This window comes from Suricata suricatta, chromosome 4 (genome assembly GCF_006229205.1).
Source record: "Suricata suricatta isolate VVHF042 chromosome 4, meerkat_22Aug2017_6uvM2_HiC, whole genome shotgun sequence".
Lineage (NCBI taxonomy): Eukaryota > Metazoa > Chordata > Mammalia > Carnivora > Herpestidae > Suricata > Suricata suricatta.
Window position 1 is genome coordinate 127,041,143 of NC_043703.1, and position 15,385 is coordinate 127,056,527.

Genomic DNA, 15,385 nt, shown 5'->3' on the forward strand with positions numbered 1-15,385 from the left:
CATGCTTTTCAATATCCTAATATCCCAAAGAAACCCTCTCCTCACTTTTCCTCCCAGATTTTAGGCAATCTATTGTATGTCTCAAGTGTAATCAGTTGCTGCAGGTAGTTTCGCTTTTTAAAAATTATTTTTTTAACATGTTTGCAAGCAATGTCTGCTACTTTCCCACCCTTCGTTACAAAACAGGCAAACCAGAGATGAGCACCTTACGTTAGTCCTTCAGGATGGCCCAAAAACAGGGCAAACAGGTAATCTGTGACTTAACTCTATTTTGTTCTCCCCTAGAACTAGGGACCAGGGTTACACACAGAATGTGAGCTTCTGTTTTTAAGACTGCTGCCAAGTTGGGAGAGGGATTTGGCAAGGGCTAGTAAAATGCCACAGTGCTTTCTGTCTTAAAGCTTTTTTTTTTTCTCTTTAATATAGTGTTCACTTGGTTGCCATAAACTCTTGTTTCCCAGTTCTGACAAAGTTGGTTCTGAGTTTCTGGTACTTCTGAAAATCTGGAGGTGTGAGTGGATGGATTACTCCATTTTTTTGATGTCACTCTACATTTTTAAAAACTTAATTACATGTAGAAGAGAAATTCCTTAGCTTAAAAAAAGATATTTTTCCATACTATGGTTTGCACCTGCATTTCTGAAAAGATTTCAGTGGTAAGGAAATGTTGATTCCTTTATCAAAAGAAAACTGTTGGTCAAATAAATTTGGGGAAAGTATAGGAAAGGCTCTGAAAAGTTGTAAAATATCCTGCTTTTTGTTTATCTGAACCAAAATTTTCCCATTTTGCTTAAAAGCCTTTCTTACTGATAATAGAGATTTGCATCTGAAGAGTAGCTGTGTCACTATGGTAGGACAAGAAAAGTGGTCATAGTTCTTCAACTAGGTGTTGGGTGTCAAGAATAGGTACAGAGAAAAGTAGCACTAGTACTATTTAGGAACAAATGAGTCATAACCCCTTCTCTACAGGATTTCTGAGACAGCTGAGGAAATACACGACAAGGAGGCCTCGGGTCATGTGGGCCGTACGAGTGGTAAGTGCTCAGGAAGCCATGACAGGCAACCTGGGGTAGTGGGGAGGGACAGAGAAAATAAGCTTACAACCCGTCTAGAGTAAAATGTTGGGTGATCACAAGCTGGATGGTGGTTCTTAGAATGAGCTAGATTTCCAAACAAAACAAAACAAATGGATTAGTGGTGTGTGATGCTACTCTTGACATTTTGTTTGTTTGTTTTAGTGCATCAAGTAGATTCAGTCTACAGTTTGGGTGGAGAGAATGGGAGCTGGTGCTGCTAGTGCTGGACCTCAGCTGACAGCCTGAGGAAAGAGGAAAACTTCTATTGCAGGTATTTACACCATCATTTCCCCTCCCAGACCATGGACCCTTACAGAGCCAGGGCAGTAATTGGCTCTCCTTGTTTCAATGACACCCAAAAGAATACTGAGGGAAAATGGGACTATATAACATGATAATAAGACAACAATGATCTTTCCTTAACCTGAAAACAGGAATGGGGAAAAGGGGACCTCTTCAAACAATGAAAACAAACCAACCCTACATTTAGATCATTTTATTTGAATGGCTGGAAGAGTGGTTGTAATTACTCTGTCCACCTATCCACCTGGATAAACTTTGATTATAAGACAAAAATGCTCAGGGATTCTGAGCATTCCTTAATTCTATTATTATTCTGTGAGTAAACTAGCCAGAAAAATGCAATCATGAAAATATATTCTGTCAATGTCAGTTCTTCTCAAGTTGATTTATAGATTCAAAGTAATCCCAATCAAAATCACAGCAAGTTAGTTTGTGGATATTGACAAATGAATTCTAAAGTTTATATGCAGAGGCAAAAGACCCAGAATAGCCAACACAGTAATGAAGAACAAAGCTGAAAGACAGATGCTATTATCTACTTCAAGACTTACTATAAAAGTACAGCAATTAAGACAGTGTGGTAATTAGCAAATGAAAAGGCAAATACGTCAGAATAATACCAGTGAAACAGAACTGAGCACCTGAAACAGGCCCACATAAAAATGGTCAACTGATCTTTGAAAAAGAAGGACAATACAATGCAGCAGAGTTGTCTTTTCAGCAAATCATGCTAAAACTGGACATCAACATGTGAAAAAATAAGTCTAGACACAGATCTTACACTTTACAAAAATTAAATAAAAATGAATCAGAACTTAAATGTAAAACAAAATTCCTAGAAGAAAACATAAAAGAAAATCTAGGTGACCATGGATATGATCATGACTTAAAATCTAACATCAAAGGCATGATCATGAAAGAAATCATTAGAAAGTTGGACTTCATTAAAACTGAAAACCACTCTGTGAAAGACATTGTGAAGGCGGCCAGCCTTAGACTGGGAGAAAATATCTATAAAGGACATACCTGAGAAAGGACTGTTATGCAAAGAACTCTTCAAACTCAATAACAACCCAACTGAAAATGGGCAAAAGACCTAAACAAACACCTCACCCAAAAATACACAGATGGCAAAAAAGCACTTGGGAAAATGTTTAACATCATAAATCACTAGGGAATTGCAAATTAAAACAACAGTGAGATAATACTACATACCTGTCAGAATGGTCAAAATCCAAAACACTGACAACATCAACTAGTGGCGAGGACGTGGAGCAATAGGAACTCTCAGTCATGGTTGGTGGGAATGCAAAATGGTACAGCCAACTCCGGAAGACAGTTTGGCGGTTTCTTACAAAACCAGATGTGGTCTTACCAGCGATCCAGCAATTGGGTTCCTTGGAATTTACCCCAAATGAGTTGAAGAACAATCAGCAGCAGCAGAGAAAAGCAGCAGAGAAAAGCAGCTGGACAGTGAGAGAGAGCGTCCTAATCTCACAGCTGTCTGCTCTGGGTCCAGCGTGCACTGGAAGGAAAGGAAGGCAAACTACATATGCACCCCTGTCAGGACATAATACGGCCATCCAGCCAACAGGACAAGGAGTCACCATTCCTGAGGATCCTTCTGGCGAAACAGCTGACAAAGCAGAAGCGTGGCTCCCACGCCACATCTGGGAAAGCAGGGGAACAGCATCCGCGGAGCAGAAGCCTCTTCTGCTGAGCTTCCGAGCCCTACGTGACTCGCGAGGCCACCTCCTCTTTCTCCAAGGCCAACATATAATTTTAGATCGCAAATACCTTGAAAATTTCACTGCACATGACAATCTACAATGAGACCAAGTGTTAAAGCAGAAATTTATTAAAATTCATTTTATATAGTGTTTTAGAGACCAAAAAAAAAAAAAAAATGGAGAGTCCTCAACATTCAGGCCAACTCTATCCTCAGAAGTGCTTTGGGAGAAGACAGATTCCTTTGCCCTTCTGTACAGAAGATACCTGTTTATACTCCTGAAAAGGATGCATCGTAAGAAGACAGATTCCTTTGCCCTCCCCCCCACCGCCAAAAGATACTTCTATTTATATGCATGAAATGATGCATTTATAACCCCACCTCTGAAGGATAATCCTGTTGGGATCCCAAAACCTCTGCAAAGTGAAGAGATAGTAGCAGAGAACCTTCTCAGAAAAAAAGTGCCTCATTCAGAGGTGTAGTGCAAGAGATACATAACATGGTGACTGCTTCAGAGGAGTGTGCCCACTGCGGGTTGGTGGGCCATGAATGAGCCCGAGGGCCCAGCTAGGCAGCCATTAGCTTCGGAGTGTGGCCAAACGGGACTGCATGGCCTCCAGGGCCTCTTCTTCCTCCTCATCCTCTGATGCAGCCATCGCTCCTGAAGGTTCAGGCTCTGGAAGGGCATCCGTCACTTTACTAGGTGCTTTGCCCAAGGCCCCTGAAAAGAAACAGCAAAAAATGAACAAATTCTCATTTTACAGAAGTGGTCCCTCATCCTCTCTGCCTTTCATACCTGAAGAGCCAAACAAGAAATAGAAAAGGGGCAACAGAACAAGCTGCTTGTGTGCGGTCTTGCTCACTGGGACAAATGTGCAAACACCAACTTGTAATGATACCAAGGTAGTCAAAACGGAGGATCCAGGTTTTAGGAAATTTGGTTCTGACACTCTTGTTCTACATTCCCTGACACTATTGAATACTTAAGTGTCTGTTACATGTCCCTCAATAAAACTAAATTGTTTTTAAATTTTCACAAAAGGTCCTCCTGGAGGAACCAGTCTTTCCCAACAATTTTAATTTTTTAAAAAATTTTTTTGTTTATTTTTGAGAGACAGAGCATGAATGGGGTAGGAGCAGAGAGAGAGGGAGACACAGAATCCAAAGCAAGCTCCAGGCTCTGAGCTGGCAGCACAGAGCCCAACACGGGGCTCAAATGCACAGACCATGCGATCATGACCAGGGTCAAAAATCAGACGCTTAACCGACTGAGCCACCGAGGTGCCCCCCAACAATTTAAAAATGAATAAATAAATAATTTAAAAATAGATAAAAATTAAATCTCACCAATTTTTTTAATTAATCATAAAACCCAAACTCCAGAAGTAAAAATAAAGTTTAAAACCTCATTAACCATCTTTCAGAGATGACTATTTTTGTTTATCCTCTTTCCAGTCTTTTCTTACGGACATGTTTTTTATACATGAGTATGTATCTCAATAAGGCTTTTTTCACACATTATATTGTGAATGTCTTTCCATGTCAATGAATGTATTTCCACATTATCACAGCTATAAAGTACTCCATTAAAACATATAATTCAACCAATATTCTATTATTATTAGGTATTTAGGTTAGTTCAAACTTTTCAATATGATAATGCTACTACAAACATCCTTGAGTTAAATCTTTCAGCACATACTTAATTGCTAGTTTAAAATAAACTCCCAAGAGGGACACCTGGGTGGCTCAGTAGGTTAAGTGTCCAACTTCGGCTAAAGTCATAATCTCACAGTTTGTGAGTTCGAACCTTGCGTTGGGCTCTGTGCTGATAGCTCAGAGCCTGCTTCTGATTCTGTGTCTCCCTCTCTCTGTTCCTCCCCAGCTTGTGCTCTCTCTCTCTCTCTCTCTCTCTCTCTCTCAAAAATAAATACCCATTAAAAAAATAATAATAAAATAAAATAAACTCCCAGAAATCAATCTGTTAGGTCCAAGGCTTTTGACAGCCACTGCCAAATTGCCTTCAAGGAAGTATATAGCAATTTAAGCTCCCAACATCAGTGTTGTGAGAAAAATGTTTCTCATCATTTTGAAAACTTTAGGAATTTAAGAAAATCTTTGCATTTTTAAAAGATCTTGAGAAATAAGCACAATATCTATATAACTAACTCACATAAAGAGTCACTGCATTGGATTTAGAGTCCTACAGAAAAAGCTTCTAGATAATTTAGTGAATGCAAGAAGAATGACCATAAAAAGGAGGGGAAAAAGTAAAAGGGTCTCAGGGCCATACCTGCTGTGATTTCAAACAGAATTTTGTCGATTTCCATTTCTGCTGCTTCTTCCATGTCTTCCTGATCATCCATGCTTTCAAAAGTATCTTCTAACATTTCTTCTATGATGCCAGCCTAAACACAACAAACCACATCATGTCCCTCAACTGGTAAAAATGTTCCTCACAGAAACTTCTGTGTGTCCAGTTCCACCCGAGCTCTAGTGTCTATAAGCCCAGACAACCCTTTTGAGGGTGAACACTCCAGACAGACAGTCACGAGAAACAGGATGCTGTCTGTCCTCTCTGAAGAGAGGCGACGGCCACCGGGAAACTTCCCAGATTCAGCACCACGGCTGGACGGGCGCCTCCATCAATGAAACCTCATACAGTAACCTAGACGGTAATGACTGCACTTGGGGAACAACCTGTTGAAAATGAGTGTGCCCTGAGCTGTCTTGGGAAGCATGCACTCTAACGCTGCAAGCCGAGTCCGTGAGCACCGGACTTGAAACACAGTATGAAAACCGAGTGGAGTCTTGGTGGACACTATGATAACAAGTACCAAGAGCAGAGTGGGGCTCCACAGAACCCTGAAAAGGCCTGAAGAGTACTTTAGCACGTCCAGGTCACAGCTGCTGGTGCAGGGCCAGTCCAGGGGGCCTGGCAAGGATCAATCAATTCACCAGAGCCTCATCCTCCATTCTTGACAGAACTGATTAGACAGCATTTCTGGACCCAACAAGGTAACTAATGCTCAGATTCTACCAGAAGCCCTGTGCCTGTCAGCCTGAAGCCAGCCACTCAGCCTCCTTTGTCCTCAAGGTAGCAGGGCTCCAGTATGGGGCACAAGAAAACTGTTCTCAGGGAGCCAGAAGAGCATGCAACTCTTAATCTTTGGGTTGTGAGTTCAAGCCCCACACTGGGTGTACAGATTACTTAAATAGATAAAACTTAAAAAAAAAAAAGTAAACTGTTTTGAACACTCGCCAACACAGGCCAGACCTACAGTCTTCCTTGCCAAGCATTGTCCCCTGCTCCCAACTAGGACCCTACTGACTGGTTTTTGTTTGGCTTCGAAGCAGAAGGTGAGAACAGTATCCTTCTATGCCAGAAAGAGGCCCCCTGGAACCCCTGGGCAGAAGAGGCGGAAGGGACTGAGAGGTAGAAGGAAAGCAAAGGTTAGGGCTTCTGAGAAGCTGCCAATAGAGAAAAATCCTAACTGCTTTGCCACCTGCAACAGCTGAGCCCCTTGCTTTGTACCTAATCCAGTGATTCAAGGAGCAGAAGGTCACCTGCAACGGCTCAGGCCTGGTCCCCCGCACGTAGCAGGGCACGACTCTCACTGCCCATGCTGCTGCTATCAGATGGAAAAGCAAGCCTCGCTCCTGCCTGCCTTCGTGCTGCCAGAACATACAAGTGACTCCTAATAACAGGAATCAGAATCCCCATATTCTGCCCGTTCTCAGATCCTTTCCTCTCAACCAAAATGAACAAATAAACAAATTCATGGATGTCATCTCAGTACTGGAGGCTACTGAAAAGAGGTGCAGTACATGCTCGTTAACTAGTTAAATGAGCCTCCTGGAATCCTGACTCTAACAGCCTTCCACATCCTGGAGGTAGAAGCTGTTATTCATTCATTTATTCACCTATTCAGTTAGCAACCATTCATCAAATGCCTGCTCTGTACCATACAAAGGCCACGGTCTGGGGACAAATGGAATGACTAATATCATGTTCCTGCCCATGAGCCGGGCCCCTACCACAGGCTTCAGTTTGTACTTGGGGGATGGATATCCTGGGGTGAACTCCGTAACTTATCTACTACATGCAGGCCTTCCTCCAAATCTGTATTATTTTCAGTATTCAGAAACCTTTGTGAAAAAGACCCTAGATTCTTAAAAAGGCTTTCCCTCCAATCCTAGTGGCTATAAAAGTCAGAATGACCAGGCCTGAAGTCATTCCAAGCATTACCTTGTTATCCCATTCTATAAGGACAGTCGTCACAACTTGGGAAAAAAGATCCACACACCACTTTTACAGGACACACACTCCTGACCCTGGTCCCTCCTTCCTACTACTGCCCAGGGACTTCTCATTCCAAAGACCTGCGTTCTGAGCTTTATATGTTGTTGTTCCAGCAGTTTTCTCCAGCTCCTCTCCCATGCGCTAGAGCTCCGCATATAATTCAAATTCATAAATGAAATTCCCTAGGAAGAAGAAAGGCAATTTCTATGCACAAGTCCATATACGAGAATCTGAGGTATACAAAGTTTGCTCTTAGGTCACAAGTCAAAAGTGTGAAACACACCTGCATAAGATATGTCCTATCCCCATTGTTGAGGCAGCTCAAGCAATAAGGTCAGACATCTGTGCTCCAAGCCCAGATGTGTCACTTACAACCAAGGTCACTTAGGTAAATTACCTGGCAACTTGAAGACTCAATTTCCCCCTGTGTAAAATGAGGTAAGAAATACCTCCCCTACAGGGTCACTAGGAGGACTCTACAGGACGGCACGTGTGATGTACCACTGCTGGCAGGGGACTCAGTAACTGTGCTCTCCTGAGCCTTGTCCCTCCCTGTCTGAAGGTCACCAGAATAAGGTCCTTTCCAGGCCCTGATCCTGGGAGTGGCAAGAACTTACTGCTTTCTACTTGGTTCTCAGTCTCTCCTCTTCTGGCCTAAAACAGGGGACAGCAAACTCCACAGAGTGTGGGCCAAATCCAGTGCACTGCCTGTTTTTGTAGTTTTACTTGGATGCAGTCATGCTCATTTGTTTACATATTATCTATGACTGCTTTTATGCTACAAAGCAGAGCTGAGTAGTTACAACAGAGATGCATGGCCCATAAAATATGAAATACATTATACTAGATAGTATATCTAGCTCTTTACAGAAGAAGGTTGCCAATTCCTGGTCTGGAACAACCTCCCTCCCCAGCGTCACTAATAGTCCCCTGAGAAAGATTCCAGTTTCCTCTGTCTCCCTGCTCATGCTGAGCCTGGAAACCCTAGCTCCCTGAATCCTGCACCTCCCCTAGAGTCCTGGGCACACTGTCACTTCTCTTAAGTAACACTGGTGAGCTGACCCAGCCTCTCCCTTGCTCCATTCAGTTAGTTTCAACAAGTGCTAACAGCTGCTCCTCTGTCTTCAACATCATTTCTGTCTGGCAACAGTGGTCTGTCCATTCCCGCCCAGCCTCAGCCCCCTGCTCTGCTGGGAGGGACTGCTAGCTGTTTAGAATAGGATGCAGGGCTGGCCCCAGGTCACCTTCATCATCTCTTTGGAGAGCTCTCTCATGGTGGCCTGGATTTCTGGGATCTTCACAAGGCTTTGCATGGCCTTCATCACTTCTGTGCTCTTCTGCAGGGAACCGGCCACTCGCAAAACCGCTGAAAAGGAAAAGGAACAGGACTGTTCAACAGAATGTGACATAAGATCAGAATAAAGAATGTCAGTCAGGCGCGCCTGGGCAGCTCAGCTGGTTCAGCATCCCGAGTTTTGATCTCAGCTCAGGTCTTGATCTCAGGGAGTGAGCTGAAGCCTCACACTGGGCTCCATGCTGGGTGTGAAGCCTAATTAACAACAACAAAGAATGATAGTCAAATTATAAGCTATTCTAATAAAAGAGAACAGTAGTAGGTGGACTGCCAAAGCTACCTGTGAACCTACAGAATACATTTTTATGCTAGTTGACCAAGACACTGACTTTTCTAAGCTGTGTATACTTTGGCTACAAGAGGTACAAACTCTGAGCACACACACCAGCCTGAAGGCGTGCATCTGAGCTTTAGGGAAGGAAGCCTGCTAGGAATGACTGTGACACCCAGGACAAGTCACATGGGAGGAACAGCTCTGGACCTTGCCAGGCCACACTGGAGAATACAACACTTCAGGCTACACACAGCTAGTTCTCCCTGTCCCCCAGCCCATGGATGGCGGCTGCTCTCTGACGGCCCTGTCACTGTCCTCAGGAAAAGGAGAGAAATTAGGATGAGATATATCGTGAGTCTACGTGTTGCTGTATGGTGGTTACAGTTCCTTGCTACGGAAACATTTTCTGTAGTCTGATCATCTACACACTATATATTCTATATAAGAAATCATGACAATAGCAAATGATCCATCATCCCTTGCCCTGCCCCCGACCCCCTGCCACACACACATCTTTAACATGTCAAAGATGTGGTAGCCTTCCAAATCTGTTTTGCAATTTTATGACACTTAAAGTTCTGAGCTGTCCAACAAAACTGGCAGAGACCTCTGAGCACTGCAGTGCTTGGCTAAGCCAGGAGTTACTAAAAATGTACCCCTGTCTGCAGTCAGACTCTAGGCAGCTTTCACATCTAAAGGAAAACAAGAGGCAAAGAAACAAGAGTGACCAGGGAAATACCTTGGTGACATTTCTAAAGGAGTAAGGAAGTTGGTTAGTAGCAGAGAATTCTTCATTTCCCTTAACAATGGAATGGGAGAGTGAAATATTGGTCTATTAGGATTAGTATGATTACAGCAGAAATATCAAGAATCTGTATGGCTGAAATAACAAATTATATATGCCTTTATAATGATACAAATAAGTTTTAAAATAATCCAGTTACTATTGTGATGGAAAGAATGGTAAAAATAACGTTAATTCCATATAGTTCATTTTGACCTATAAAGTTTGATGTCTACACAGGCCCGTGTTTTATCCTAATTTACATGCCGAGTTTCCCACAGAGAGTGCCTGAACATGACATGTGTTCAGTAAACTTTGAGTTGAATTAAAAAAAGATAGGAGACACAGATAAAAATGGTGTGATAGGTGTTAAATACTAAAACATTTGTATCTTGAAAAGGGTATGAATTTCTGAGTGTTAAAAGAAAGAAGAGGGGTGCCTGGGTGGCTCAGTTGGTTAGGCATCTGACTCTTGATTTTGGCTCAGGTCATGATCTCATGGTTTAGGAGTTCAAGCCCTGCGTCTCCCTCTCTCAAAATAAATTAAAAAAGAAGAAGAAGAGAAGAAGGAAGGGAAGAGTGTAGTGGGAAAAGAGGAAGCAACAATAAACTTAGAAATAAAACTAATCCCAAAAAACGTTTTAATTACCAGTCAAGAATGGGTGAAGTGGATTTTTAAAAGGCCAATGCTACAATGGAAACTCAAGATAAATATACAGAGAAAAATAAAAGACTAAATTAAATGTACTTTCTATGTTCCATAAAGGAACGAAGATGTGAGATAAAAATTATTTTAAGCTAAAAATAGTCACCTCTACAAGAGAATGAGAAGATAAGCCATAGGCTGTTTTTATTTGCAAAAAACAAATGTGAGAAAGGACTGTTATCCAAAGTATGCAAAGAACTCTTAAAACTAAGTAAGAAAATTAACAATCCAATTAAAAACGGGCAAAGACCTAAACAGATACCTCAAACAGATACAAAAAAGATGGCAAAAAAATCCAAACCCCAAATGAAAAGATGATCCCATGTCATTAGGAAATTGCAAACTAAAACAAGAAGATACCACTACACATCTATTTAAAATATTCAAAAATTCAAAACACTGACAACACTCCATGCTGGTGAAGATGTGGAGCAATAGCAATTGCTGGTGGAAATGCAGAACGGTACAGCCACTTTGAAAGATAATTTGGCAGTTTCTTACAAAATTAAACATACTCTCATATATGTGCTCCTTGGTATTTACCCAAATGAGCTGAAATGTATGTGTACACAAAAACCTGTAGATTGACAGCTTTCTTCATAATTGCCAAAACTTAGAAGCAACTAAGATGTTGCGTGCAAATGAACAATAATGGAGTAATAAATAAAGTATGGTATATACAATGGAATATTCAACACTAAAAAGAAATGAGCTCTCAAGCCATTAAAAAAAAAAAGGAAATTGGGGCACCTGGGTGGCTCAATCAGTTGGGCATCTGACTTCGGCTCAGGTCATGATCTCACAGTTCATGAGTGTGAGCCCCACAAGGGGCTCTGTGCTAACAGCTTGAAGCCTGGAGCCTGCTTTGGATTCTGTGTCTCCCTCTCTCTCTGCCTCTCCCCTACTCACTCACACACACTCTCTCTTTCTCTCTCTCAAAAACACACAAACCTTAAAAAAAAAAAAAAAGGAAATTTACATACATGCATATTACTAAATGAAAGAAATCTAAAAGGCTGACTTGTATGATTCCAACTATATGACAGCTTGTAAAAGGCTATGGAGACAGTAAAAAAGATCAATGGTTGCTTGGGTTTAGGGGGAGGAAGGAATGAACAGGCAGAGCACAGAAGATTCTTAGCTATATATATCTCACAATAAAAAAGAATTTCCAAAAAGGATAAAAATGATACAGAAAACAAGAGGTTAGCATTATAAAAACTACCTGACATTTAAAATTAGAAGGATCAAAGCCACACAGAAGGGATCATGAAATGAGCCACATTTCCTGCTTATAGCTCTTTCTGCTAGTCCCTCCCCAGCCCACTGCCAGGACTTCCTGCGGCTCTTCCAGGCTCTCCCCCGACTCCCCCAGCAGCGAGGCCTCTGTAGGCTCCTCCTTCAATATGCAGGGCAGGGCCCCACTAACAGCTCTAGAGAGTAGAGACCTGATGGATAGATTTCTTTAACAGTAGGCCTCAGGAATTTGCATATCATCCTTCTGCACAGAGCATCGAATCTTCTCGTTAAAGTTACTATTCTGGTAATATGTGCTGCCCAAGAGAGGACAAGATATCTTTTTTTATTTGGAGGTGGACTCAGGATTTTATTCCCAGTACCTTGCACTGTGCCTGACACAGCTGACACTCAAATGCTGAATAAACCAACGAATGCATTTAGAAGAGAACAAGCAAAACTATCATATTCAAGCTGGATTTTAAAAATTGTTAAACATATTCGTGTCTTAACAGCAAACAACACTGAGGTGGTTAATAAAGACTCAAATGCCTTCTACATATAATGAAATATTTAGATCAGAAATGTGCTATTCCTTTCTTGTACTGGCCACAAAAATTCCAGTGTTGCTTTATAGAAATAAATAAAATTAACCAATTTCCTATGGCAAAAGGAAGGGGAGAGACTTCAACAAATAGAAACTAGTTCTCCCCAAATTTTCAATTACAGACATAGAAGGATGGCACTCGGGGAACAACTTGTTGGAACTCTCAACTTCTCATTTCCCCTCTTCCAACTGCTGGCAACCACCGGTGCACTTCCTGTCTCTCTGGATCTGACTATTCTAGGCACTTCATGTGAGTGGAAAGTGGAAGCAGAGTTATCTGTCCTTTTGTGACAGGCCTATTTCATTTAGCTTAATGCCTTCAAGGTTTATCCACATTATAACAAAGTGTCAGCATTTCCTTCCAATTTTTTTTTTTTTTAAGTTTGAGAGTGAGAGGGAGTACAGCAAGCAGGGGAAGAGCAAGGGGGAGAGAGAGAATCCCAAGGAGGCTCTGCACTGCCAGCACAGAGTCTGACTTGGTGCTCGATCCCATGAACCATGAGTTCATGACCTGCGCAAAAATCAAGAATCACACACTCAACCAATTCAGCCACCCAGGCACCCCATCGTTTCTTTCAATTTAAAGCTGAATAATATTCCAGTGTGTGTGTGTGTGTGTGTGTGTGTGTGTGTGTGTGTGTGTGTGTATACACACCACATTTTGTTCATCCATTCATCCTTCAATGGACACTTGGGTTACCTTTTTACCTTTTGCCTATCACCAATAATTTGACTATGAATGTTTGAGTCATTGTTTTCAATTATTTTGGGTATATACCCAGAGACAGAATTTCTGAATCATATGGTAATTCCATTTTCTGCCTCATCTTTGAAACTTTCCCTTAACTTCCTCCCCCAATTAGAGCATACTCATCATCTGTCTTATTCTGCAAGAAGCTGCTGTCAGAAAGCTATCACTTGGAAAGCATCTAATCATAATGTATTAATAGCTGACAAGGCTTAATATGTTACCCTTCACAAGGATATCTGCATTTTAGCTGAAGAAGATCTTAAAAAAGGTGACTTCATCAAATGGTTGTTTTTCAAAGCAACAACAGGCTAGGGGTCGAAGGGGGACAGACATTGAGGGCAAGAACCTGATCTCTTGGGAACTCTCATTACAGTATTTCTAGTTTTCTCTCATTCCAAAACATAGACTCCTCCCTCCTGCTCTGTCCTTGGTGCCACCCTCAGTTACCTTCTCTGCTGTATTTAATCTGCCAGGAACATCCTATCATAAAGCTTCTCAATAACCTCCCTGGCGGTTCCTCCCACCGGCCTGGTGCTTAAGTGCTAGGGAAGCAGGGTGATCCTCCTGGAGTCAGTCTGGACAGCCCCAAATAGAATCTCTGTTCTCTCGTTAGGGCTGCTTCCGTTCCCTTGGTTTCCAGTGTCTTTTAATGGCCCTGCATTCTTTTTAGGTTCAAGGGCTTAGAGCATTTCCAGTTTGTTTATACCTTGGCCAGACCAGATCCAGATTAGGACTTCCTAGTGTCTTCTCTTCCATGCATCCTGTTAGACTAAGCTACTCAGACCCTGCCCATGGCCACTCAGGGCCCCTCCTAGCATCCTGCTGTGCCAGTCCCTCGCCACAGCTGCAGTCTGTGCTTGCAGTGTGCATGGTGCTCTGCTGCCTACAAAATTGAATGACAAGTCCTTGCTTAACTTACAAAACTGACTCCCAATTACCTTCGGAGCTCTACCTCCTACTGCCCCACTTAATGTGCTCTTGTCAAACCGAATCACGTACAGTTTGCTGAACACGGGCTGAAGTAATTCATCTGTGCCTCTGTGCACCCTAATCAACTGAGATGCCTCCGATTCTCCCCAAAATACTTTTCCTTTGAACTCCTCCTGCAGTTGATCCATGCCATCCCTACCCCCATCTCAGTCTGAGCTTGTCTCCAAAAAGCCTTGCTCTCCGATGGCTGTAAAAACTGTCTTCGTCAGCCTCTCCGGCCACCCCTCCTCCTCATTCTCCCGCACCCCAGCTTCCCAGAACTTCCTTCAGTGTTTTCAATGCGTGGTTCCTCTCGGCCTCAGCTCTTTCCTAGGAGCCTGGCACTCTGGAGTCATCCACGTCATCCCTCAGTACTGTCAATCTCTGAAAGGAGCCGTCCTCCACTCTGGCTCCCTTTTCCAGTCTCCTGGTGCTTATCATAGTTTGCAAGAGAAATGCCAATTACTTGATTATTAAATTTGTTTTTCAGGTATTTTTATTAAATTTAACTGATTATTTGCTTTTGTCCCATACCTAGAGGGCAATGACTATGCCTGTGATGTTGACTATTTTATCCCGGGCACCCAGCAATACATCTGGCACATGTAGGGGCATATAAATAGATTAAAGAATTATCATTTCACTCTTTGTAGCTTAGTCTATCTGCCTGAGAAGACTGGGGAAGGTTCTGACACCGCCTCCACTTAATCCAACCTCCCCACCATCCCTACACTCTCCTTTTCTTTCTTCAAAAAAAGGAGAGATAGGAGAGAAGGAGGTGGTAAGAAGGAGTTCTGAGAAACAGTTCAAAGAACACCAGAACATTTCAAAAAGAAAAAGGAAGTGTTCATGAAATGAGAACACGATGATTTAAAAAAAAAAACCAGAGAACTCTTCTGTAAAATTAAGATAGCCAAAATAAAGAATTTGAAAGGAGAAATGGAAAATAACATTAAGGAAATTTCTCAACAAGTGAAACACAACAAAATTGGTGACAGTGATCATATTTTGATCCTATATATAGAGCAACCACCACACGCCAGGAGTTAAATAAGCCTCACAGCTACTCTATGAGGAAGGTGCTATTATTTCAAAATGGAAAACAGGAAAGGTAAGAGAATCCCAGCAGGCTCTACATTCCATGTGGAGCCCAACTTGGAGCTCTGTCCTCTGACCCTAGGATCATGATCTGAGCCAAAATCAAGAGTTGGACACTCAACCAAGCTAGCCAGGCATCCCCTGTTTGGTCTTTAAATGAGTCAGAGTGCCCGAAGGCTCCATTCTAAATACTCT

General features: G+C 42.2%; 1 protein-coding gene and 1 long non-coding RNA gene across 3 annotated transcripts in view; one reads left to right on the top strand and one right to left on the bottom strand.

Moving 5' to 3' along the window:
* Window positions 1-751: 751 nt before the first annotated feature.
* Window positions 752-15,385, top strand: part of LOC115290053 — a 21,375-nt gene continuing 6,741 nt past the window's right edge. The window contains exons 1-2 of the long non-coding RNA XR_003907934.1: window positions 752-1,034; window positions 1,239-1,347. This is a non-coding gene — a long non-coding RNA (uncharacterized LOC115290053). The remainder of the gene's footprint in view (window positions 1,035-1,238; window positions 1,348-15,385) is intronic.
* The window catches only part of LOC115290051 (charged multivesicular body protein 3), a 55,047-nt gene continuing 42,866 nt past the window's right edge, over window positions 3,205-15,385 (bottom strand). For both annotated transcript variants that reach the window (XM_029937749.1, XM_029937750.1), the window contains exons 4-6: window positions 8,656-8,777; window positions 5,402-5,516; window positions 3,205-3,829 (exon numbers count right to left, since the gene is read on the bottom strand). In XM_029937749.1, the coding sequence (XP_029793609.1) occupies window positions 3,687-3,829; window positions 5,402-5,516; window positions 8,656-8,777 (380 nt within the window). In that variant the 3' untranslated portion in view covers window positions 3,205-3,686. The remainder of the gene's footprint in view (window positions 3,830-5,401; window positions 5,517-8,655; window positions 8,778-15,385) is intronic.